This window comes from Salvelinus fontinalis, chromosome 11 (genome assembly GCF_029448725.1).
Source record: "Salvelinus fontinalis isolate EN_2023a chromosome 11, ASM2944872v1, whole genome shotgun sequence".
NCBI lineage: Eukaryota > Metazoa > Chordata > Actinopteri > Salmoniformes > Salmonidae > Salvelinus > Salvelinus fontinalis.
Window position 1 is genome coordinate 23,322,340 of NC_074675.1, and position 24,373 is coordinate 23,346,712.

The 24,373-nt window shown below is 42.8% G+C and overlaps 1 protein-coding gene across 1 annotated transcript in view; it reads left to right on the forward strand.

The window, feature by feature from the left end:
* LOC129865325 (synapsin-3-like) overlaps nucleotides 1–24,373 on the forward strand; it is a 124,944-nt gene that overhangs the window by 13,032 nt on the left and 87,539 nt on the right. Inside the window, exons 3-4 of the mRNA XM_055938011.1 lie at nucleotides 8,316–8,373; nucleotides 23,631–23,722. Of these exons, the coding sequence (XP_055793986.1) occupies nucleotides 8,316–8,373; nucleotides 23,631–23,722 (150 nt within the window). The remainder of the gene's footprint in view (nucleotides 1–8,315; nucleotides 8,374–23,630; nucleotides 23,723–24,373) is intronic.

A 24,373-nucleotide genomic window follows, 5' to 3' on the forward strand; every position in this document is an offset into this window, starting at 1 on the left:
TTGACCTTATTATACACAGTATAGCAGACGTCCCTTGTTTGTACAGTGTAGTGGGCCTTTGTGTTCATATCCGTTTGCCCAGGCACCATGTCCATTTTAAGCTTAGGTCTATAAGTGAACATACTAAGTGCATGTATTCCGGTACAAATGCTCAGCTGTCAGTAAGAAATTGAATGAATCCTTTACTAAGCATATCATTATATTTGTGTGTATGGTATCAACCATGCGGTCTTCTCTTTATCTTTTGGCGACGTGTGGAAATGGCTGGTAAAAGGCTGTAATAAATATCGGTCTTGAAGTATTTTTATGCATATTGTTTCGATTATAAACAGTATTGCCATATTACGATATGAAAACTAAGGTATTTCATTTTTGACCACACTGAGGCACTGTAGTCCACCTGCCGCCAGATCACAACCGACTCGACGCTGATGTGTTTCTCCACATTCCCTGCATCTCTGTGGAGTAACACTGCATTATGAACAGCAGATGGCGCTAGCTGATAACCTATTGGAAAACTCTGAGAGAATATGCTGAGCATTGCTTCCTGGGTTACCTCTAACCATTCAGTACTACCTGTGAACACACATGATCTGCCACCACAATACAGATCTGTAAAAGTGGAACATACATGGTCTTATTCTTTTGTAATCGTTCCATTTCGAACATATGGGGATTAACTTTTTTTCTCAGTATAGAGTGAGCAGTGTATCATCAGATTGAGCTTTGTAGTAGCAGCATGGCCCATTTTCATGAGACCTACACACTTGGTGTAATTTGTCCCTTGAGGCTCTTCTCTTTTTATCATCATCTCTTTAAATCACTGTAATTCAGTACAATAGACTTGCCTTACCATATTGCATCTAAATCTACTTCAATAGCCTGGTCCCAGATGTTGTTGAGTTGGCAAGACAGCGCAAACACATCTGGGACTAAGCTACTATATCAAAGGGGGCGTTAGAGTGGAGAATAGCAGCAGCTCAACAGTTAACCATTGAGCAATACCCCTGAGAGAAGTGAAACTCGTGAAAGCCTTTCAATGTGAAATATTTGGCTGCTGCTTTGGCAACGTGTATGGATCATTGTGCCTCTTCTTCCCCCTCACTATTTGTTTAAGACAGTGAAACAAACATACATTTAGGCATGCTAGTTTTCTCTATTCAGTTTTAACGTGTGGGTGAGTTGATGGCCAGGTAGTGCTACCACAGATGTCAGTTTTCTGTGAACCCTCCTGCTACCGTCTGTCTCCATTCTATTCCATGTACTTGGCTGGCGTTGGAGGGGAAACTTCAAGCTCCAGAAGTGTTTAAATGGGCCTCCATTACCACGACATTTAGTTTATGATTTAGTCATTTTGCAGACACTAAATTTAACAGGGTCAGGTGGAATTGTCAACACCATTCTGTCCATCACCACCAATATATGCAGCAGTAGATGTGCAGATGGTAAACGGGGTTGAAATGAAATGGATGTCTGATTCAACAGAAAAGTTTACATCTCTTTATTTTAGTGGAGGACAGTTGCTGGGGATGCTATATTAAAACCCTTAAGGTATGGTAGTAGATCATGGTTTTAGGTGAAATCTAGGGCTTTAAATCTGATTCCCATTTGAAAGGTACAGTAGTTCATGAAAAGTTCGCTTTGTGGCTGCCTAAGCTTTCCAATAGTCCTCAGATGCCTTTGTGTTCTTTACTGCATCTCCATAAATCAACATTGATCCTATCTCCCGGCACTTTTATTGTTGCTACGGTTGCCAACACAAGTGTTTTATCTGGAGCAGAAACTTTTAACACGAACAACACAAACGGATAGCTTGGAGAAGGTTGCCCCGGACCGCAGGCGAACGGCCATGCGATAAATAACCACAATAAAACCCTATGATGACCGTCGTCCTTTCCCACCAGGCAACCAAAAAAGAGCGGCGTTTGTAAATTCAGGATCAGTGTTTGTCTGATGGGAGGCAACAAACTGTTGCTCTGTTTGGTTTCATTTGTAGACAAAATGGGACTAGTGAAATTGGTCAATGTTTTCTCGCTTTGTCTCTGTCAGTACCTCGGTGCATTAATCTGGTTTTGATTTGCTTTAATACCAGGTTAACTCCGTATTACGGTGAGTTATTGTAACACCATTTGACCTATATCCAAGCCTTGGGATCATGTGGTGTAATGCAGACATTGACACTTTAAAAGCTTTAGTGATCCATGATTACCAAAATATATATCTTAGCCAAGTATGAGAATTAGATGTATTTTTTTATGATGCACTGATAGATGGCTTATTGATGGCTGATAGGATCTCTTCTCTGAAATGGGTTTGATTTACATTAAATACCAATCAGTGTTACAACATGTGTGGTAGCTTTGCCACAGTTTTAAGTGCCCTGAATTGACCTTTTATAATTTTGTTAATATTTAATAGAATCTCATAGCTGACTGTAATATGTATGGCTCCTCTTGGGAGGTGTTTGCACAGACAGTTGGATTACAACTAGTAGCTCAGTACTGTATATCCAAGCTATTAGTGTCTTTGAGTTGTGGGTTGGTGAGGGTGTCCCATGTCCATCGATCATTGCCCGCTGCCTCGGGGCCACATCTCCTCCAGAGCATACCAGAGGAGAAGCTGCTGGTCTCCGGGGAAACGCTGGGCTCCCCTGACAGGCCTGGCCTCCAACTCTGACTGCGGCACAATGGTGGTGCACACACACACACACACACACACACACACACACACACACACACACACACACACACACAGCAGCTTTCACCACCCACAACATCACCATCCTCATCACTTTGTCTGTTTCTCACTCATCTCTTTCCTTTCCCTCTTTCTCTCTCTCCATTTCTCATTCTATCTTTCGCAAGCTCTCGATCTCTCATTCCTGTTTTCACCTGTTTTTCTCTCACCGTCTTTCGGAATCTCTCATTCCCAGGATTCCCTTTCTCTTGATTACCGCCTCGTCCCTCTCTCTCACCATATTGCTCTCCTTATCGTACTTGCCATTGGCTCCCTGTCATGCCACACCCTCCTAAGAATACCCTGCCACATGACATTCTGCAAGCCAAGAAACTGTCAGTTAGTTGTTTTGAATCTGAACAATGTACCGGCTCTTGAATGATCCTATATTAGATTACTCTATCCAACCGCTCTTTGGTAAATGCAGTACAATCACTGATGTCATATCTGCTGTCAAAGTGAGGGTAATTGTGACGGCTGTGGGAAAAATCTGGCTGTGAGTTCTTATTGTCATATAGCGTAACCCATGTTTTCACTTGTAAGAAAGGACAAATTCCAGATTTCATCTGTCAAAATACATGACTCACTTTGGCTCTATGGGAGACTAATGCAATGAGGGGAAAAGTGTCATGGTAAAGATCCTGTATTCCTCTGCATGATGTTTTTACAATGTGTTTGTAGAGAACATGGGCCAAATCCTGTCTGGGTGTTTACTCTTCGAACCATGGGAAGGGCTGCTCACCTCAGAACTTTTTAAAGTCCAACTGACCGTACATTTAATTGATAATTTGAAGTGGTGACAAGTTGTGCAATGAATGCCTTGGCTTGACAACATGTCATTTTTAGCACATACGCAAGCCTCCTGGTCTTGCTTAATTGCTCATGCTCTATTACCGTCATGGTGAAGGTAAGTGTGGCCCTGGGTGACAGAGCATTGGTCTTTACTGTATCCAAGTCAGACTTTTTCAAAGGTCCACCGCTAACTGACAGGGAAGGATAACCATGGATCTTATAGTCAACAGCTCAACAGCTGGAAAACCTTAAGATCGGTGATCTTAAGCAGCATATAGAAAGCAGGGATAGGGGGAATTCAAACCGGTGCCCCCGCACTCTGACTCTGTACCGGTGCCCCCTGTATATAGCCTCGCTATTGTTATTTTACTGCTGCTCTTTAATTATTTGTTACTTTTATTTATTATTTTTGTAGGTATTTTTCTTAACCAAAAGACTCATCAATCTCCGATTTTATAAATAAGCGGCGCGAGCGAAACAACAGCTCCCCCCTGTCTCATGTGTATCTGATGCTGTCTGGACAAAAATAGTATGGCGTGTCATAATCTTTTTATCCAGACAGCATCAGATACATAGGCTACATATGGCCAGCAGCATACCACCCTGCATACCACTGCTGGCTTGCTTCTGAAGCTAAGCAGGGTTGGTCCTGGTCAGTCCCTGGATGGGAGATCAGATGCTGCTGGAAGTGGTATTGGAGGGCCAGTAGGAGGCACTCTTTCCTCTGGTCTAATAAAATATCCCAATGCCCCAGGGCAGTGATTGGGGACACTGCCCTGTGTGTAGGGTGCCGTCTTTCGGATGGGACGTTAAACGGGTGTCCTGACTCTCTGAGGTCATTAAAGATCCCATGGCACTTATCGTAAGAGTAGGGGTGTTAACCCTGGTGTCCTGGCTAAATTCCCAATCTGGCCCTCAAACCATCATGGTCACCTAATAATCCCCAGTTTACAATTGGCTCATTCATCCCCCTCTCCCCTGTAACTATTCCCCAGGTCGTTGCTGCAAATGAGAACGTGTTCTCAGTCAACTTACCTGGTAAAATAACGGTAAAATAAAATAAATAAAAAATAAACATATAGTAAGACAGAGAGGCGCTGTTTAGCTCACTCTAATGCTTTCTCCGGTGAGAGTTTCTTCTGACAGCAGAGCCTGCTCCGAGCCTTGTCCTGATAGTTGAACGGGCCATGCCCTGTTGATAATCACCCGATAATTGCCTGAACTGAACCTAAACTCTACCGAAACAACCAATTGAATAGATATAACAACGTGAAGTAAAGTATCATGGGGGAGAAAGGTAGAGAATGGGTGAGTTAATGAGGTGAGGGGAAGCGAAAGATAATTATGTAATCACCAATTTTATGAATAAACAGGATCGGCATTTTTTTTTGTTTTGATCTATTCTAATCTCAAAGGGGTATGTGCACTATATCAGGACACCGAATCCAAGCTGTCTATTCTGGCCTACTTGGAGTACACAGTGAGAGCATGCGTACTTTTCAAATGGCAAGAAGACCAAGATGAATGCACAAGATGATGCACATGCTGCATTAGCATTGCTACAAAATCTGAATGGAAAAAACGACTCCGATGGTGGGGAAGAAATGAATCACAACATCTCTGATTATTCTGCTGATTCTAAGCCTCAGCCTGAACCTACACCTTTGAGGCCTAAGCGCAAAAAAATCCAGAACAGTGCTCACTGAACAGATAGATGCCTGTGCCGCCACCAAGTGAAACGGGGTAGAGGAGGGATGGACCCGTTTGGATTGAACAAGCCGACGACAAGGCTATTTATCAGCTCAAAATGTCATTGAGAGACCAGGGCCCTACATCTCAAGCAAAAAACAACATTAGCAACACATTCACCAGCTTTCCTTGTTTGTGACATGGACATGCTCTAATGAGCTGACAATTTACTATTTTTGACTGCTGTCATATTGAGCCTTATATTAATTATAATGCCGTTATTACTTTTGTGCTGATTTTCAGTAGTTATCCAGCATGTTTAGGCTACTGATGTTTTCATTATTTGACTGAGCGTCTTGGTGGTTGGGGTATTTCATTAATTTTGTTATAGAAAGAAGCTGTTACCAATTTCCAACACACGCTTTCTGTTTCCTAGTTGTAACAAATGCAGTCCAAGGATAAAATGTGTTGAACACTTGAATGTTTTTTTTTTTTTTTTTTTAAGTAGCAGGGGTCTCCAAACGGTTCATCGCAAGCTACCAATAGCTCTTAGCCCAGCTATAAGTAGCTCGCCAAATATTTCTGGAAAAAAGCAGCGCCATCGTGCTGGTTTGCATCAATCAATCATTCATACCATTACACAGCATAGAAATCAAGTCATACATGCCTTTTTTAAATACAATCAAGCGTTTTATTATTATCATGTATAAGGCCGGGCGGTCAGGCCCCGTCTGATTTGGGCTGGGAATGAGAACTCTACCGCAAACAGTCAAGTATCAGACACCTTAAGCTCCTGGCTACTATCCAATTTAAATCCATTTTGACATTATCCTTAGTTAAAGGCAATTTGAACTAAACGTAACACTCAATTAATTTCCAGCAACGTTGGCCCTGTGTGTCTGTGGTGTGGAGGGTGTGTGTGTTTGTCTGTCATTTAGCCAGTTAGCGGTAATGATGCAGTAGATTTACCTGGCAGGATTATATAACGATTATTTGTATCGATCGGATGGGTATTTGTTTTGCAAGCTCTGTCATGACATATACAGCAACAAAAACATCTCATAAAATGCACAATCAAAGGGTGTTAACAAAAAAATCTAAATGGTTGTTTTTTTCCCCCACCCTAACATTTTTTCTTCTGTAATTTAGGCATTGAAAGAATGCTTAAAATTCTCTAAGAAATAATTGTAATTTTTAGAGTGAAAATCTGAGGAAAAAAATCCCAAACCAAGGAAAATATAATTCAGGAAAATACAAAGAGTGCTTATAAAAGCTACAAAAAAATGAATCTGAGTTACTCCAAATATATGTTTCATAATTTAAAAGTAGCTCTCATGCTAGAAAAGGTTTGAGACCTGTCCAACAGTAACAAACTAATAAAAAAGAAATATGTTTCACAAGAAGGGATTTTTCATATAGAACATTTATTAATTCCACTGTTAAAATTTTGCTGCCATAATGACTGCTCATTAGTTTGAAGGGGGTCTATCGAGGCCCAGGGGTTCAATAGTTTTTTTTGTGCAGTGTGTGTGCACACAGGTGGTCCTGTACTTCTTTTTTTTTTTTTTTTTTTACCCCACTATGGAAATGAAATGTTCTTCCAAGTCATTTGTTCTTGGGCCAGCCATGCAAGGAGTGATTAGTAGAAAGTTGCAAGAAGAGATGGGAAAGAATGCGAGAAGCTTGGATTACTTTTGTTTTTTCTGTCACCGAAAAAACTCTAAGACAAAAATGTGTGAGAACAGAAAATGTGCAATCCCAAAGAAGTTTAAAGGCAGTTACTCTAAATCTTTAACAGCCTGTGCCCTAATGATCAGGAGCCTCCAGCATGTAGAGCACACACACACACACACACACACACACACACACACACACACACACACACACACACACACACAACAACAGATAGCATGTAGCCCTTGACAGATTGATAACCGGCCCACGCCTGCTAGGGTTGAGAGTTCACCGGCTGGACCCACAGAGTGTTGCCAAAGACACAAGCTATAAACGTAGAGCACTTAACGCCCAAAAGTGTGCACGAGAGGTAGTATATCTGAAATGTCCAGATTTATGTGAATGTCCGCCCCCTTCGCTTTTTAAAGCGACACATCCCCGTCGGTTTCTGCCTCGTTTGTTCCTTGTGTGTTTGTTTCAAGGCTGTCTAAAAGTGTAATCAGGTTTCCTGCCTATGGTGTTTGACGATGCCAGTGATGCCTGGCCTGTAAGGATATCATGGTTAGGAACAGGAAATGGGTTTTCAGACAGAAAAAGGACATTGCTGTTTTGTGTACAGGGACATTGAGTCCTATTCAGGGGCATTGAGTCATATCTGTAATATACTTTTGATTTGAGATCCGCCTCCCTTTTCCCCTCTCTCTCTCGCTCGCTGTTTCTTGATGAGGTGCCTAATAAGTGGGAGATATGATGTTCTGACTGATTATGATGCTCAGCTGGTTTTTAGTCTGGGAAAGTTTGCTTGTGTGGTACGACACAAGGACCACATAATGCTGTAATCATGGAAACAAATATGTCAATGGTCTCAAGCTATTTTGGAAAACTTGACGTTTCAGCCTTCCTCAATCAAATGAACAGATTATTCTGAGGTTGCTTTGACTGCATACTGTTGTGACTACGTACTTTTCTCTGTTGGTGGAAATAAACTCTTTAAGGAATACCTAGGATAGGATAAAGTAATCCTTCTACCCCCCCCCCCCCCCCCCCCCCCCCCCCCCCCTTAAAAGATTTAGATGCACTATTGTAAAGTGGCTGTTCCACTGGATATCTTAAGGTGAGTGCACCAATTTGTAAGTCGCTCTGGATAAGAGCGTCTGCTAAATGACTTAAATGTAAATGTAAACTGAAGTGTAGTGGTATACACAGGTGGCCACTACAACGGAGACCTTTTTATAATTATACAGAATTTAGGTGATACTAAAGAAGTTATTTTTCTAGTCGTCTCTACATGGGTCATTTCAAGCCAGTAGAGAATCTTTTCCTGTCTAGAAACTCACCTAGGCTACTGTGTGGTGAAAGTTTATAAGCTCCGAAAGTTGTGATCTTGTCTCATTAGGCTCTTTCCCATTTTTCTTTCCTCACAGGGCCAAGTATTTCCGAGGGAAGAAGTTGAACGGGGACTACGACATCCGGGTGGAGCAGGTTGGTGGCGTTAGAGCTGGAGGGACTGATGACTTCTCCATGTGGCTGGAGATTACTCAGATGAGGGATTGGGTTTTGTTAGCTCAGCCGATGCCACTCCTGGGTGACTGACTTGACCCACATCTATCACTTTTTCTTTTCTTTTTTTTACCACATCATCCACTAGGAATCCAAGCTGTTTTATTCAAGCACCATTAGGATAGCATGTGAGAGCGATAACAGCTGGGTAGCAGCAGGTATTACATACTTATTAGACTTTTTACTCCCATGGCCCAGTTAGCCTGTTATCATGTTGGCATGCTCTGTGTGTGTATAGTATGTGCTTGGCTGCCTGATGGAATGTACTTTATTTTTATGTACTCGTCTTCTCAGCATTGGATTACATGCAGGGAGGATTTAAATGTTTTCTGGACTCGTGTCAGAAGCAGTCCCTTACAGTTCTGAGTCAACGCTTTTTTATTTTAATCAGAAGCTAGCAATGACCAGTTCGATTTTCTATCTGCACTGTGTTAACACATCCCTAATGGTTTTTCTGATTCTCCTATCAGGTAGCTATTTTACAAATGTTTTGTCAGACCAACTTTCCCCTGTAGTAACCAGTTCGTAACCCTGTAGCACAAATACGGAAGTTTTTAATGGCATTTATATAAAAAATATATATATGAAAAGATGCCGTCAGTGTCAATGTATATGCAAAAATACGCAACTATCTAGACATACAGTATTTTCGGTGGGTAGATAACATCTAATTTCCCTCCTAAAATCTTGGCCATACATCCGCAAGCGATTGGGCAGACCGGAGTCGTTGTCTTTGAAATTAAGTGGTGGGATTTATTTGGAGAAGGAAATAGTGAACCACAAAAGACCAGACCAGGGACTTTCTAGGCTGTCTGTTTGCTCAACACTGTTGTTTTCACATCTCATTCTCAGTAATATTGAGACCGTAGCCGGGCTGGTGGGGCTTGGAGTTTTGAGTTAAAATCATGATTTAAAAAAAAAAGATGTGAAATATGGAGGCTCTGCTTTTTTGTAGCAGTTTGTGGCGTTGCTGAGAGCAAACCCAAATAAAAACATGTGGCGGCTCTTAATTAGGACCCTTAAATCAAGAGTGAAGGGACCGCTATGGGGGGGGGGCGCACCCTCAAGCCCCCTAATCCCCCCCCCTAGCCCCAACAACCCTTTCTTTTTGCCAGACCCTCTGCTGTTTCTCAGAAGTCCTCCTCGCAGGGTAACAAGTCAGATGCTAATTGCCCACCGCCTCCAACCTTCCCGCCCTACACAGCCCAGTCGGACCCCTCGCCGGGTGTTAGTACATCTAACATAAAGCTCAAGGATGAAGGGAACCCAATCCCTGTGTGAAAAGTTGGATCAATGGGATGATGACCCCTTTTTAGAAAACTACAGTTAAAAACAGAGCCCCCTTGCTCTCTCGCTCTTTTCCTCTCTTTCCTACATCCTCAGCTTAGCTCTGCAGTGCTGTCGTCCCTCACTCTGCTCTGAACTCAACTTGTGCCCAACGCCAACCTAGCTAGCTCTCTCCTGCTCTTCACCCAGCTGCTGCCATATAAGGTGCCAGTCTGAGGCACAGGCACTGTACAGGCTACCCATAGCAGTGTCTGATAGCTGAGGGAGAGAAAGAGGGAGAGGCCTATTGAGGTCTGGTACACTACATGAACAAAAGTATGTGAACACCTGCTTGTCGAACATCTCATTCCAAACGCATGGGCATTAATATGGAGTCTGTCCACCCTTTGCTAGAACAGCCTCCACTCTTCTGGGAAGGCTTTCCACTAGATGTTGGAACATTGCTGCGGGGACTTGCTTCCGTTCAGCCGTGAGCAGTAGTGAGGTCGGGCACTGATGTTGGGCGATTAGGCCTGACTTGCAGTCGGCGTTCCAATTGATCCCACAGGTGTTCGATGGAGTTGAGGTCAGGGTTCTTCCACACTGATCTCAATAAACCATTTGTGTATGGACCTCTCTTTGTGCACTGGGGCATTGTCATGCTGAAACAGGAAAGGGCCTTCCCTGAACTGTTGCCACAAAGTTGGAAGCACAGAATCGTCTAGAATGGCATTGTATGCTGTAGCTTTAATATTTCCCTTCACTGGAAACTAAGGGGCCAACCCAAACCTTAAACAGCCCCAGACCATTATTCCTCCACCGAACTTTACAGTTGGCATTATGCATTGGGGCAGGTAGTGTTATTTTGGCATCCACAAAACCCAGATTTGTCCGTCGAACTGCCAGATGGTGAAGCGTGATTCATACGCCAGAGAACGCGTTTCCACTACTCCAGAGTCCATTGGCGGCGAGCTTTACACCACTCCAGCTGACCCTTGGTATTGCGCATGGTGATTTTAGGCTTGTGTGCGGCTGCTCGGCCATGGAAACCCATTTCACGAAGCGCCCGACGAACAGTTATTGTGCTGACATTGCTTCCAGAGGCAGTTTGGAACTCCGTAGTGACTGTTGCAACCGAGAACAGACGATTTTTACTGACTTCAGCACTCGGTGGTCACATTCTGTGAACTTGTGGCCTACCACTTCGCAGCTGAGCCGTTGTTCCCTCCTACATGTTTCCACTTCACAATAACATCACTTTCAGTTGACTGGGGAGCTCTAGCAGGGCATAAATTTGACAAACTGACTTGTTGAAAAGGTTGCATCCTATGACTGTGCCACGTTGAAAGTCACTAAGCTCTTCAGTAAGGCCATTCTCCTGCCTCTGTTTGTTTATGGAGATTACATGGCTGTGTGCTCGATTTTATACTTGTCAGCAACGGGTGTGGCTGAAGTAGCAGAATCCACTAATTTGAAGGGGTGTCCACAAACTTGTGTATATATAGTGTATCTCTTGATATGCCCCTCTCCCCAACCCCATTAAAATATTTCAGTTGTGAGCATGTCAAAAATCAGTCCTTCACACGGCCGAGGCCCTGCTTTGAAGGTTTACTTTCTTGAAGCCTTGACATGTATAAAATCTTAACACTTAAACACAGATTACAAATTGTCTTCAACACATTCTACATTGCACTATGCAGATTACAAACGGAGCTCTGAGCCTTTTTTTTTATATTCAGCTTATAGCTAAGCTCTATATCGGTGTCACCTTGTGCCTGAATAGTCCTTGCATATACTCTTCAAGCTCATATTTCACTGGGTTGCATGAATAGAATAGAACAGAGCAGTGCATCAGTTGAAAGTTAGGTCCCACCGAACATTAATCAATTGCGCCATTGCGCTCCCTAAATTTCATGAGTTCCATAAGAATGAGCTTTATCATCTAGCGTGAAGCTAGCTTCTTCATCCTTGTCTGCAAGTAGGCGTCTACGATGCATGAAAAGAGTATGATCAAATCCCCCCCCCAATGCCATAGTTTTCCAAGCTGCAAGTTCAGCAAGTAAAAAGATGCTGTGTCTGATTTGCTAGACCTTCTTGATGCCAGATGTTGCCCTTGGTACCACAGGTATCCTGCCTCATGCCAGGCACGTCCAACTGAACTCGTTCCCAGGGTTTTCATTTGGCACAGATCTGCCTTGAGCTGCTGCCCAGATCCTCATTGACTTACCCTCTGGGAGTCTTATCAATCTCTCAATAAGTGCTCCAAGATACACAGCACCTTTTGACTGTGCCCACTCTTATCTCTACACACTTGTGCCAGGAGATCTTGTGTGTGTGTTCAGATTGGTGATGTGCTCTAAAGGGGCATACACAGGGCTTATGTTTATTTATTTTGCCCCCGATCTCCCACAATGCCATTTTGTCTCTTTTTGAAGTCTTTTGGATATGTGCTGCTTTTCTCTGCTTGGGGGCTAAGCAGTGCCAAGCTGAGGATCTCGATCATGACATTCAGTTTCTTTCCCCTGTGAGTGATGTTTTTTTCCAAGGCTGCTTGCTTGCTTCAGCTGCGTCAATGCGATGCTAACGTCACGGACATGATTCCAAATGGAATAATAGCCGTCCACTGGGTGCATGTTGGTACTGAACAACCCTTGTTCATGAGTAGAGGAGGGGAGTATTACATTTTACGTAATTGGGCAAATCACGTGATTAGAATGTCCAGGAGGTTCGATTGCGACTGACTAAAAGCCAGTTTCTCTGGGTTCCCATCCACCGTCCAACGAGTTCCAGACGGGTCAGAAGGGGAAACATCTGCTCGCCAGGCCTATGACCTCAGTGAGGACAGAATTCCTGCTCTGCTCCCCTCCGCCTTGTTTTTCCGTACCCTTAGGAATCGCCTCACGTCTCCACCCCCCCACCACCCCCTCTGTGTTGATTTTGTTACAAGATTGATATTCGGCACTGGCAAACTGTACAAAGACTCCTGCTGGCCTTTCTTGACCAACTTGAGCAAGTGCAGCTCTGCCCTATATAGGTGATACGAAGGTTGCTGTTATGGAAAGGTTGTTGCTCTCCTCAGACTCCACTGCCTTACTATGCAGCATACGGTTGTTCAGATAAATGAGGTGAAGTGTATCTAGTCCAAGTAAACAGTCGTTTTCTGCTGTAGAAAAAAAACGGCTATGTTTGGACCCAAAAGAAACCACAAGATGGGAGCCTTCCTTTGCCTACCCCACATCTATTTTTATCACCAGGAGCTATTTTAGGTTTCCCACTTCGACTGTTGCTTTTGTGTATATATCTGGTCAGGCTGTTTCTTTTACAGGAGATATAATGGACCCTTGGTAGGGGGGAGGAGCAGGTGGTTTAGGCTAAATGCAGCTCAGACATGAAGAAGTCAGCAGAGAATCCTTTCTGTGAAAGAGGGTTTGCCACAGTTCTAGGAGTTTGTTTATCAGTACCCTGTGTACTAAGAGCATGACACCTCATACAGGACTGAATTGTTGCAGATGTCAATATCAATCACAGGCTTTTTTTTGCCAGCAGAAGTGGGCGGAGTTCAAGTAAAATCACTAATCACGCTATGAATGTTGGGATAATGCTTTAGATTTGCATGTGGTTTTACTCCAGACCACCAAAGTTCTCGTTTACAAGTTTGTCACCTGACCTTAGCGAAAGGCATCTTGTGCACCTGAACCCCATTAGCAGAATTCTAAAAATACTCCCAAAGATTTCAGATGAGCGTTGTGTGATGTTAGCGAGGCCCAGAAGGGGAGGAGAGAGGGAGATGAGGGGGGCATATTTGGAGTCTTGCTGTGTGTTATGTGCTGTCCTGGGGCTCTGTGTGTGTGTGTGGTACAGTTGGGCAGAGTGCTCTCAGCATTCTGATTTATACCCTCCGCCAGCTGTTCAGAGGGCCTAATAGACTTTGAAATACACAAACACTCTCATACACTAATTCAAATCAAATGTTATTTGTCACATGCCCCAAATACAACAGGTGTAGACCTTACAGTAAAATGCTTACTTATAAGCCTTAACCAACAATGAAGTTAAGATTAAGAATAATACCTAAAAAATAAATAAGTCACAAATAAAGAGCAGCAGTAAAATAACAATAGCGAGGCAATATAATCAGGGGGTACTGGTACAGTCAATGTGCGGGGGCACCGGTTAGTCGAGGAATTTGTGCACAAGTTAGAGTGCACATGCATAACTCCATGTCAAGTGAAGATTTGCCCGAGACCGCTACAAGGATGGAACATTACAGAGCCCCGAGAGACTTTAATCAGTTAAATCATGGAACACTCTTCTTGAGGCCAGTATAGTGTTTTAAAAACAATACATCTAGGACAGGAGTACTTCAGATCCTGTTCCTCGGCTATTAAAAGGTTGTGGTAGACAATTGTTGCCATTATTTGGTGCGAGTCGCGTTTAGGCACTCAGAGAATAGTCCTAGAAAGATGGCTCTCTGGCCGGAGTGCTTGGTATGTTGGATACCAGCATCAGAAATACATTAGAAATACTGCAACTGTTCTGGCAACAGAGATCCACCGTTAACCTCTTGGCGCACGGATCCCTTTAACGGGATCATTTTCGTAAACAACCGCTGAATTGCAGAGCGCCAAATTAAAAAAAAAAATACAAAAAATATTTATTTTCATGAAATCACAAGTGAAACATACCAAAATACAGCGTAGCTTGTTGTTAATCCACCTATCGTGTCAGATTTGAAAATATGCTTGACAGCGAAAGCAATCCAAACATTTGAGTTTATCGGTCACTAGACAAAACATTACGGACAGCTAGCAGCAATGATGATCTTCGGATGTTTGCACTCACGAGACTCGCAGTTACATAAATGTTCGTTTTTGTTCGATAAATATTATTTTTATATCCAAAAACCTCCATTTGGTTGGTGCGTTATGTTCAGAAATCAACAGGATCCAGCAGTCATGAAGGGAAGACGAAAATTCCAAATAGTATACGTAAAGTTCGTAGAAACTTGACAAACGTTTTTTATAATCAATCCTCAGGTTGTTTTTAACATAACTAATTGATCATATTTCAACCGAACGGTAAACTATCAATACTAGAGAGAAAGAAAATGTCGAGCAACAACTTTCGCGCGCATGAACTAATCAAAGGACACCTGGCCATCCACTGACGCGTTTTGATAAATCTCGCTTATTTTTCAGAATAAAAGTTTGAAACTATGTCTAAAGCCTGTTCACAACGTGTGGAAGCCATTGGAAAAGGAATCTGGTTGATATCCCTTTTAAATGGAGGATAGGCAGGAAATGGAACAGGGAATTTTCAAAATAAGAGCCACTTCCGGGTTGGATTTCCTCAGGTTTTCGCCTGCAAAATCAGTTCTGTTATACTCACAGACAATATTTTGACAGTTTTGGAAACTTTAGTTTTCTATCCTAATCTGTCAATTATATGCATATTCTAGCATCTGGGCCTGAGAAATAGGCCGTTTACATTGGGAATGTTATTTTTCCAAACATAAAAACTCTGCCTCCTAGGGTCAAGAAGTTAAATGACATCAATGACGATAGCAGTGGCGGTTAGAGGAAGGCAGATTTGTGCACTGGGGGCAGTTAAAGGAGAGAGAAGGCAGTTCCCATGTATCTTGTCCTGTTTTCCTTTCCCAGGGTGAGAGCTGCTCTAACACACAACTGAATCTATTACCCTGATGGTAACCATGGCATTGTCAAACGGGCCCTGTGTCCCGGGCACTCGCCCCAGTCACACAAATGGCTCATCCATAACTGTCCCATGACATAGGGCCTCACCAGCCAGCCAATAGCAGGAGTTGTGGAGAGTTTTTGGTTGTTGCCAGAAACTAGCCCACTCTTCTGGTTTTATCTGGTCACAGCAAATGTCAACGTAGGCCTCTGTTGAGGGATTGCAATTTGCCAGATTGCAGATCTGTGTACTGGAATGTGTGGCGTGTGTAGATGTTTGTGTGTGTCACGTCTTTCTTGGTGACGGCAAAGCATTGTGCCGAGCACACAGATGTTTTGTTGAGAGGCGGGTATCAGTGGAGAGGAGCTAAGGAGAGGAAGGGAGCCAAGTTCCAGTGTGTTGTGTCTTTGAGGCACATTGAATGGCGCCTTGCTGTCCCGTAAATGAGATTAGGGCATTTACTCGCCCCCTGCTCTCTTCTCCTCTGTGAGCGCAACACAATAAATAGAGGGGGTTCACAGAAAAAAAAAATGCTGTTTTCTTAAGTTGGCACATTGTTCTGGAAGACACACACTCCCATACTTTTTGTTGGTGCTGGCCACAGAGTTGAAAGGAAGGCATATTTGTTGTATTTTGAAATTGAGCTTTTTGATTAAGATTCTGGAGTATATTGGTTGCAACAAACAGTACAGAAGACACGTTTCTATTCAAATAAATGGAGGCCTTTGCCTGTATTCTTTCCTACAAAGTATCCACTCTGCAGAGACCCAGATAGCTGAAGGGCAATGCTGGTGCTTCACAAACAACAAACACTAGAAGTTAAGGAAAGTTATGGTCTCTTCAGATTGGCCTTTTTCAAGATTGCCACATCATTGAGGTTTCAGAGTGCTTTTCAGGTTAGAGGACAAGCTCATGTTTCTCCAATACCTCAGAGGCTGAACTCACAATGCCTGAATGGGAACTTTAAGTCATCCATGTTCTGGGGAGTTTTTGTCATCCACGTTCATTGGCCAATTATAATGCTTACACGGATGGCTTTTGTTTTTCTATTTGCATAGCACATGTTCTAACGACGTTCTGTGGCTTTACTTTGACAAAATCCGTATTAACACTAGTGCAGCTAAACAATGTCGGTCCCATCTTGTTTGACTCTACCACAGTCTGAATATACATGTAGTGTACAAAACATTAAGAACACCTTTCTAATATTGACTTAAACCCCTGCTTTTGTCCTCCGAACAGACTCAATTCGTCAGGGCATGGACTCTACGAGGTGTCGAAAGCGTTCCTCAGGGATGCTGGCCCAGGTTGACTCCAATGCTTCCCACAGTTGTCAAGTTGGCTGAATGTCGTTTGGGTGGTGGACCATTCTTGATACACATGGGAAACTGTTGAGCGTGGAAAAACCCAGCAGCGTTGCACTTCTTGATACTAACCAGTGCGCTTGGCACTTAAATATTTTTGTCTTGCAAAATCCATGACTCTATTGTCTCAAGGCTTTAACGTCCTTCTTTAAAGTCCTTCCTTTATCGACACTGATTGAAGGGGATTTACCAAGTGACGTCAATAAGGGATCATAGCTTTCACATGGAATCACCAGGTCAGTCTATATCATGGAAAGTTCTTAATGTTTTGTGCACTTTGTGTACCTTGTTTATTCAGATTGGTGTCTCATTGTTTAACCATGTTGCCTTTAAGAATAGTGAATTATTGAATTTGGCCCACTACGAGCCCATGTACATTCCTCTTATGACAAATGACGACACCACCACGCTCTCTGTAATGTTGTGTTTTGGAGTCAACCAGATCTTCCACTATGAAAAATTATAATTTGGCAAAGGGGCAGGACGACACATTGAGAACCCATTAAAATGCCTGCATTAGTTTCACTATACGTACTTAAAAGTGATGTTAAATCGGACAAATGTTTCCGCTAGAAGTCTGAGGTCAACATCTTGCTGGTCTCTGGGGGGCTTTTGGTTCCTCTAATGGGAGCACCTAGCTAGGACTTGGAGGGCTTAAGACGAGCTCTACTTTGTAACATTGGCCTGTAACATCCCACACTGCAGTATATGGACTGAAATCAGCCTTCTTGACCTTTGACCCCTAACCCTCACCTCCCCTTCCATCCTGAGTAGACTGGCCTCCTCAGTGACTGGTCTCCATCTCCACAGCGCTAACATGTTGGGAAGCATGTTCACAGTAAAGTAGGGCAGGAATGTTTTTTTTTTTTCTTTAGGATTCATTAGCTTTTTGTCCCTCAGTGAAGCTAAATATCAAATCAAACTTTATTTGCCACATGCAACAAATACAACAAGTGTAGACCTTTACTGTGAAATGCTTACTTACAAGCCCTTAACCAACAGTGCTGTTCAAGAAGAAAATATTTACCAAGTAGACTAAAATAAAAAAGTTATAATAAAATAACACAATAACAAGGTACTGAGTCAGTGTGCGGGGGTACAGGCTAGTTGAGGTAATCTGTACATGTAGGTGGGGGTGAAGTGACTATGCATAGGTAACAAACAGCGAGTAGCAGCAGGGGGGGTCAATGTAAATTGTCTGGTGCTAATTTTTATGAATTGTTCAGCAGTCTAATGGCTTAGTGGTAGAAGCTGTTGAGCCTTTTGGTCCTAGACTTGGCGTTCTGGTACCGCTTGCCGTGCGGTAGCAGGGAAAACAGTCTATAATTTGGGTGACTGGGGTCTCTGACAATTTTATGGGCTTTCTTCTGACACCGCCTATTATATAGGTCCTGGATGGCAGGACTCTTGGCCCCAGTGATGTACTGGGCCGTTCACACTACCCTCTGTAGCGCCTTATGGTCAGATGCCGAGCAGTTGCCATACCAGGTGATGATGCAACCGGTCAGGATGCTCTCGATGGTGCAGCTGTAAAACCTTTTGAGGATCTGGGGACCCATGCCAAATCTGAGTCTCCTGAAGGGTGGAGGGGGGGGGGGGTTGTTGTGCCCACTTCATGACTGTCTTGGTATGTTTGGACCGTGATAGTTCGTTGGTGATGTGGACACCAAGGAACTTGACACTCGACCTGCTCCACTACAGCCCCGTCAATGTTAATGGTGGCCTGTTCGGCCTGCCTTTTCCTGTAGTTCACAATCAGCTCCTTTGTCTTGCTCACATTAAAGGAGAGGTTGTTGTCCTGGCACCACACTGCCAGTTCTCTGACCTCCTCCCTATAGGCTGTCTCATCGTTGTCGGTGTTCTGGCTTGCCACTGTTGTGTCGTCAGCAAACTTAATGATGGTGTTGGAGTCGTGTTTGGCCACGCAGTCGTGGGTGAACAGGGAATACAGGAGGGGACTAAGTACACATCCCTGAGGGGTCCCAGTTATAAGGATCAGCGTGGCAGACGTATTGTTGCCTACTCTTACCACCTGGGGGTGGCTCGTCAGGAAGTCCAGGATCCAGTTGCAGAGGGAGGTGTTTAGTCGCAGAGTCCTTAGCTTAAGGAAGAGCTTTGTGGGCACTGGTGTTGAACGCTGTGCTGTAGTCAATGAATAGCATTCTCACATAGGTGTTCCTTTTGTCCAAGTGAGAAAGGGTGGTGTGGAGTGCGATTTGAGATTGCGTCATCTGTGGATCTGTCGGGGAGGTATGCGAAATGGAGTGCCATCTGTTATGGTACCAAAACCCAAACAAGGTCACCAAGGCCAAAATCAAAGACGAACCCAGCATATGATCAAAAACAATCCCAAACTGAAATGACTGCAGTGATTTTGTTATTTTATTATGATTTGAAAAAATATTTTAAAGACTTCAATTCCTTCCTGATTCCTGGCTTAGGACAGCATCATTCATTGGCCAGTCTCTCTGTGGTTCTCAATCATAAATTTGGTGTATTTTTATCAGCCCTGACTTTAGACATGCCACACATTGAGAATGTCATGCGTTTGGATATTATGCTCTTGGATTCACCATGGATGGGGAAAGTAGCTGTCTCTCAATACCAAGTTTCCCCAAAGGGCCACACCCGTTGTGCATGTTCCTGAATGTACTGTGCAGTATTTACCCTGCAGCAAAATGTACTAATGGCTAATGATATATGTGACCTGTGTCTGGGTTGAAGTGGATGTATGTAGATTTGGAATCTACTATGAATTTATTACATTTGGGTACAATATGCGTTTAACACGTGTTCCCTTGCAAGGTACTGTCCCGAGAACACGGTCAGCAAGTGAGAGACTAAAACCAGATTCATTGGAGCTAAATCTCTGGAGCAAATCTATTTCTAACCTGTAATTACATGAGACAATGGAGGCACTTGGCCCCTAATGCCCCATTCTAGTCCCTCTGTTCCCAAAGCTCTCTTCCAGACAGGCCAAGCTGCAGTGTGTCCCTTCCCCTCCAGAGAGGATCTCTGCTCTGACTGGGAGTTTGATCAAGTCATTAAGTAGCTGCCTGGGCTCAAGCCTCCCTCCCTGTCACAAGGCCTCTGCTGTCCTGTCCTCTCTGGGAGGCCACAGACTCTGGATAACTTGATTAGTCTCTTTCGCTCTCTCGGTCGTGCTCTCTCTCGCGAAGCTCTCTCTCCCACCCCACCCCTCACAGAGAAATAGTATATCTAGCTGGTCTGTCATAATATAATAGAGACAGTAGATCTAGCTGGTCTGCAATAATATAATAGAGACAGTAGATCTAGCTGGTCTGCAATAATATAATAGACAGTAGATCTAGCTGGTCTGCAATAATATAATAGACAGTAGATCTAGCTGGTCTGCCATAATATAATAGACAGTAGATCTAGCTGGTCTGCCATAATATAATAGACAGTAGATCTAGCTGGTCTGCCATAATATAATAGACAGTAGATCTAGCTGGTCTGCCATAATATAATAGACAGTAGATCTAGCTGGTCTGCCATAATATAATAGACAGTAGATCTAGCTGGTCTGCCATAATATAATAGAGACAGTAGCTCTAGCTGGTCTGCCATAATATAATAGAGACAGTAGCTGGTCTGCCATAATATAATAGAGACAGTAGCTGGTCTGCCATAATATAATAGAGACAGTAGCTGGTCTGCCATAATATAATAGAGACAGTAGCTGGTCTGCCATAATATAATAGAGACAGTAGCTGGTCTGCCATAATATAATAGAGACAGTAGCTGGTCTGCCATAATATAATAGAGACAGTAGCTGGTCTGCCATAATATAAGAGACAGTAGCTGGTCTGCCATAATATAATAGAGACAGTAGCTGGTCTGCCATAATATAAGAGACTGTAGCTGGTCTGCCAATAATATAATAGAGACTGTAGCTGGTCTGCCAATAATATAATAGAGACTGTAGCTGGTCTGCCAATAATATAATAGAGACTGTAGCTGGTCTGCCAATAATATAATAGAGACTGTAGCTGGTCTGCCAATAATATAATAGAGACTGTAGCTGGTCTGCCAATAATATAATAGAGACTGTAGCTGGTCTGCCAATAATATAATAGAGACTGTAGCTGGTCTGCCAATAATATAATAGAGACTGTAGCTGGTCTGCCAATAATATAATAGAGACTGTAGCTGGTCTGCCAATAATATAATAGAGACTGTAGCTGGTCTGCCAATAATATAATAGAGACTGTAGCTGGTCTGCCAATAATATAATAGAGACTGTAGCTGGTCTGCCAATAATATAATAGAGACTGTAGCTGGTCTGCCAATAATATAATAGAGACTGTAGCTGGTCTGCCAATAATATAATAGAGACTGTAGCTGGTCTGCCAATAATATAATAGAGACTGTAGCTGGTCTGCCAATAATATAATAGAGACTGTAGCTGGTCTGCCAATAATATAATAGAGACTGTAGCTGGTCTGCCAATAATATAATAGAGACTGTAGCTGGTCTGCCAATAATATAATAGAGACTGTAGCTGGTCTGCCAATAATATAATAGAGACTGTAGCTGGTCTGCCAATAATATAATAGAGACTGTAGCTGGTCTGCCAATAATATAATAGAGACTGTAGCTGGTCTGCCAATAATATAATAGAGACTGTAGCTGGTCTGCCAATAATATAATAGAGACTGTAGCTGGTCTGCCAATAATATAATAGAGACTGTAGCTGGTCTGCCAATAATATAATAGAGACTGTAGCTGGTCTGCCAATAATATAATAGAGACTGTAGCTGGTCTGCCAATAATATAATAGAGACTGTAGCTGGTCTGCCAATAATATAATAGAGACTGTAGCTGGTCTGCCAATAATATAATAGAGACTGTAGCTGGTCTGCCAATAATATAATAGAGACTGTAGCTGGTCTGCCAATAATATAATAGAGACTGTAGCTGGTCTGCCAATAATATAATAGAGACTGTAGCTGGTCTGCCAATAATATAATAGAGACTGTAGCTGGTCTGCCAATAATATAATAGAGACTGTAGCTGGTCTGCCAATAATATAATAGAGACTGTAGCTGGTCTGCCAATAATATAATAGAGACTGTAGCTGGTCTGCCAATAATATAATAGAGACTGTAGCTGGTCTGCCAATAATATAATAGAGACTGTAGCTGGTCTGCCAATAATATAATAGAGACTGTAGCTGGTCTGCCAATAATATAATAGAGACTGTAGCTGGTCTGCCAATAATATAATAGAGACTGTAGCTGGTCTGCCAATAATATAATAGAGACTGTAGCTGGTCTGCCAATAATATAATAGAGACTGTAGCTGGTCTGCCAATAATATAATAGAGACTGTAGCTGGTCTGCCAATAATATAATAGAGACTGTAGCTGGTCTGCCAATAATATAATAGAGACTGTAGCTGGTCTGCCAATAATATAATAGAGACTGTAGCTGGTCTGCCAATAATATAATAGAGACTGTAGCTGGTCTGCCAATAATATAATAGAGACTGTAGCTGGTCTGCCAATAATATAATAGAGACTGTAGCTGGTCTGCCAATAATATAATAGAGACTGTAGCTGGTCTGCCAATAATATAATAGAGACTGTAGCTGGTCTGCCAATAATATAATAGAGACTGTAGCTGGTCTGCCAATAATATAATAGAGACTGTAGCTGGTCTGCCAATAATATAATAGAGACTGTAGCTGGTCTGCCAATAATATAAGAGAAATAGTATTACCACCCATTGTGACCTCATTAACTTGGGGTTTCTCGTTATATTAACTCTGTTTCTATGGTCCCTCGTTTTATTTATTATTTCACCTTTTTTCTTTTTCTTTTTTTTCTTCCCAATTTCGTGGTATCCAATTGTTAGTAGTTACTGTCTTGTCTCATCGCTACAAGTTCGACACATAACAACACAGTTACACATGGAGTAAAACAAACATACAGTAGGGAAAAAAAGTATATATACAATATATGCAATAAATAGGCCATGGTGGCGAAGTAAATACAATATAGTAATTAAAACACTGGAATGGTATATTTGACAGATGAGTGTGCAAAGTAGAAATACTGGGGTGCAAGTAGCTAAATAAATACAGTAGGGGAAGAGGTGGTAGTTTGGGCTATTTATAGATGGGCTATGTACAGGTGCAGTGATCTGTGAGCTGCTCTGACAGCTGGTGCTAAAAGCTAGTGAGGGCGATAAGTGTTTCCAGTTTCAGAGATTTTTGTAGTTTGTTCCAGTCATTGGCAGCAGAGAACTGGAAGGAAAGGCGGCCAAAATTGGAATTGGCTTTGGGGATGACAAGTGAGATATACCTGCTGGAACATGTGCTACGGGTGGGTGCAGAGACAAGGCGGGACTTTACCTAGCAGGGTCTTGTAGATGACCTGGAGCCAGTGGGTTTGGCCACGAGTATGAAGCGAGGGCCAGCCAACGAGAGCGTACAGGGGTGACTCATGCCCCTAGGGAAGGGGTGACTGGCGCTTGAGGGGTAGAGCCAACCACACCACTCACTTACATGACATCATAGGTTTTGAGTGATGGGTGTTATCTGTTGCAAAGAACTTTGAGGTTTCCCACTCACATCTAAGCGTGCGTGTGTGCGTGAAATGTTTTACACTCATATAGTTCAAAGATATATATATATATATATATATATATATTTCTTTTTACAGAAAGCCAGAAAGGCTTTTTTTGTTAATGTTGAAAGTTAGAGGACTGTTTTTTTTTTAATGTTTCAGGCCTATATACACATATGTAAATTGTGTTTTACAGTAATTTGGTACTTCTATCGCCCAGTGAATGTGTAACTCAGCGTGATGTTTTTCTCCTTGTTTCACAGGCTGAGTTCTCAGAGATCAACCTGGCTTCGTACATGAACACTGGGTGTATGGTTGATATGCAGGCCATAAGAGGAGGAACCAAAGTGGTCAGGTAAGGTAACAAATGGATGGAGAGAGGTAATGAGAGCGGCCCCTGTATGTCAGTCAATAGCTCTGTTCCGACGCATTTGCTCACGCATCTTCAGTCTGCCTCAGTGGGGCCGGACAATGGCTCCAGTTATTCCCTTCAACAGCCATCAGCTACATTGTAGTAGTGTGTGTGCGCGCATTTGCTTTGTCACAAAAAAGGGATGTCACAGTAGATGATGGAGCCGGTGGGAAATGATATGACAAGGACTGGCTATTACTGTCATGCAAAGAATGTCTGAATACCTCTGAAAAGTTCAGCATCGACACACCCAACGTTTTTACATCTGTATCCTTCCCCCCAGCTCAAACACTACTTCTCAGAGTTCCAGAATTCCCTCAATTTTGCTCTGTGTTCCATACTGCAGCAAGATTCCAAAATGGAGTAGTCTTCAACTTCTTTACATACCAACTTCTTCCTCTGTGGGCTGCTGTGTTTCTGGTAGTTTGGGAGTTGACGTCACCACCTGCCTCTCTTCCTTCATGTAGCAGGGTTTAAGGTCCTGATTTAGTAAATTAGATCAGTTGATGAGGTGCATGCTGCTGTGGAGCGTCAGACCACTTCTGGGGAATGCACTAGCTTGGTCCCAGATCTGTTTGTGCTGTCTTACCATCT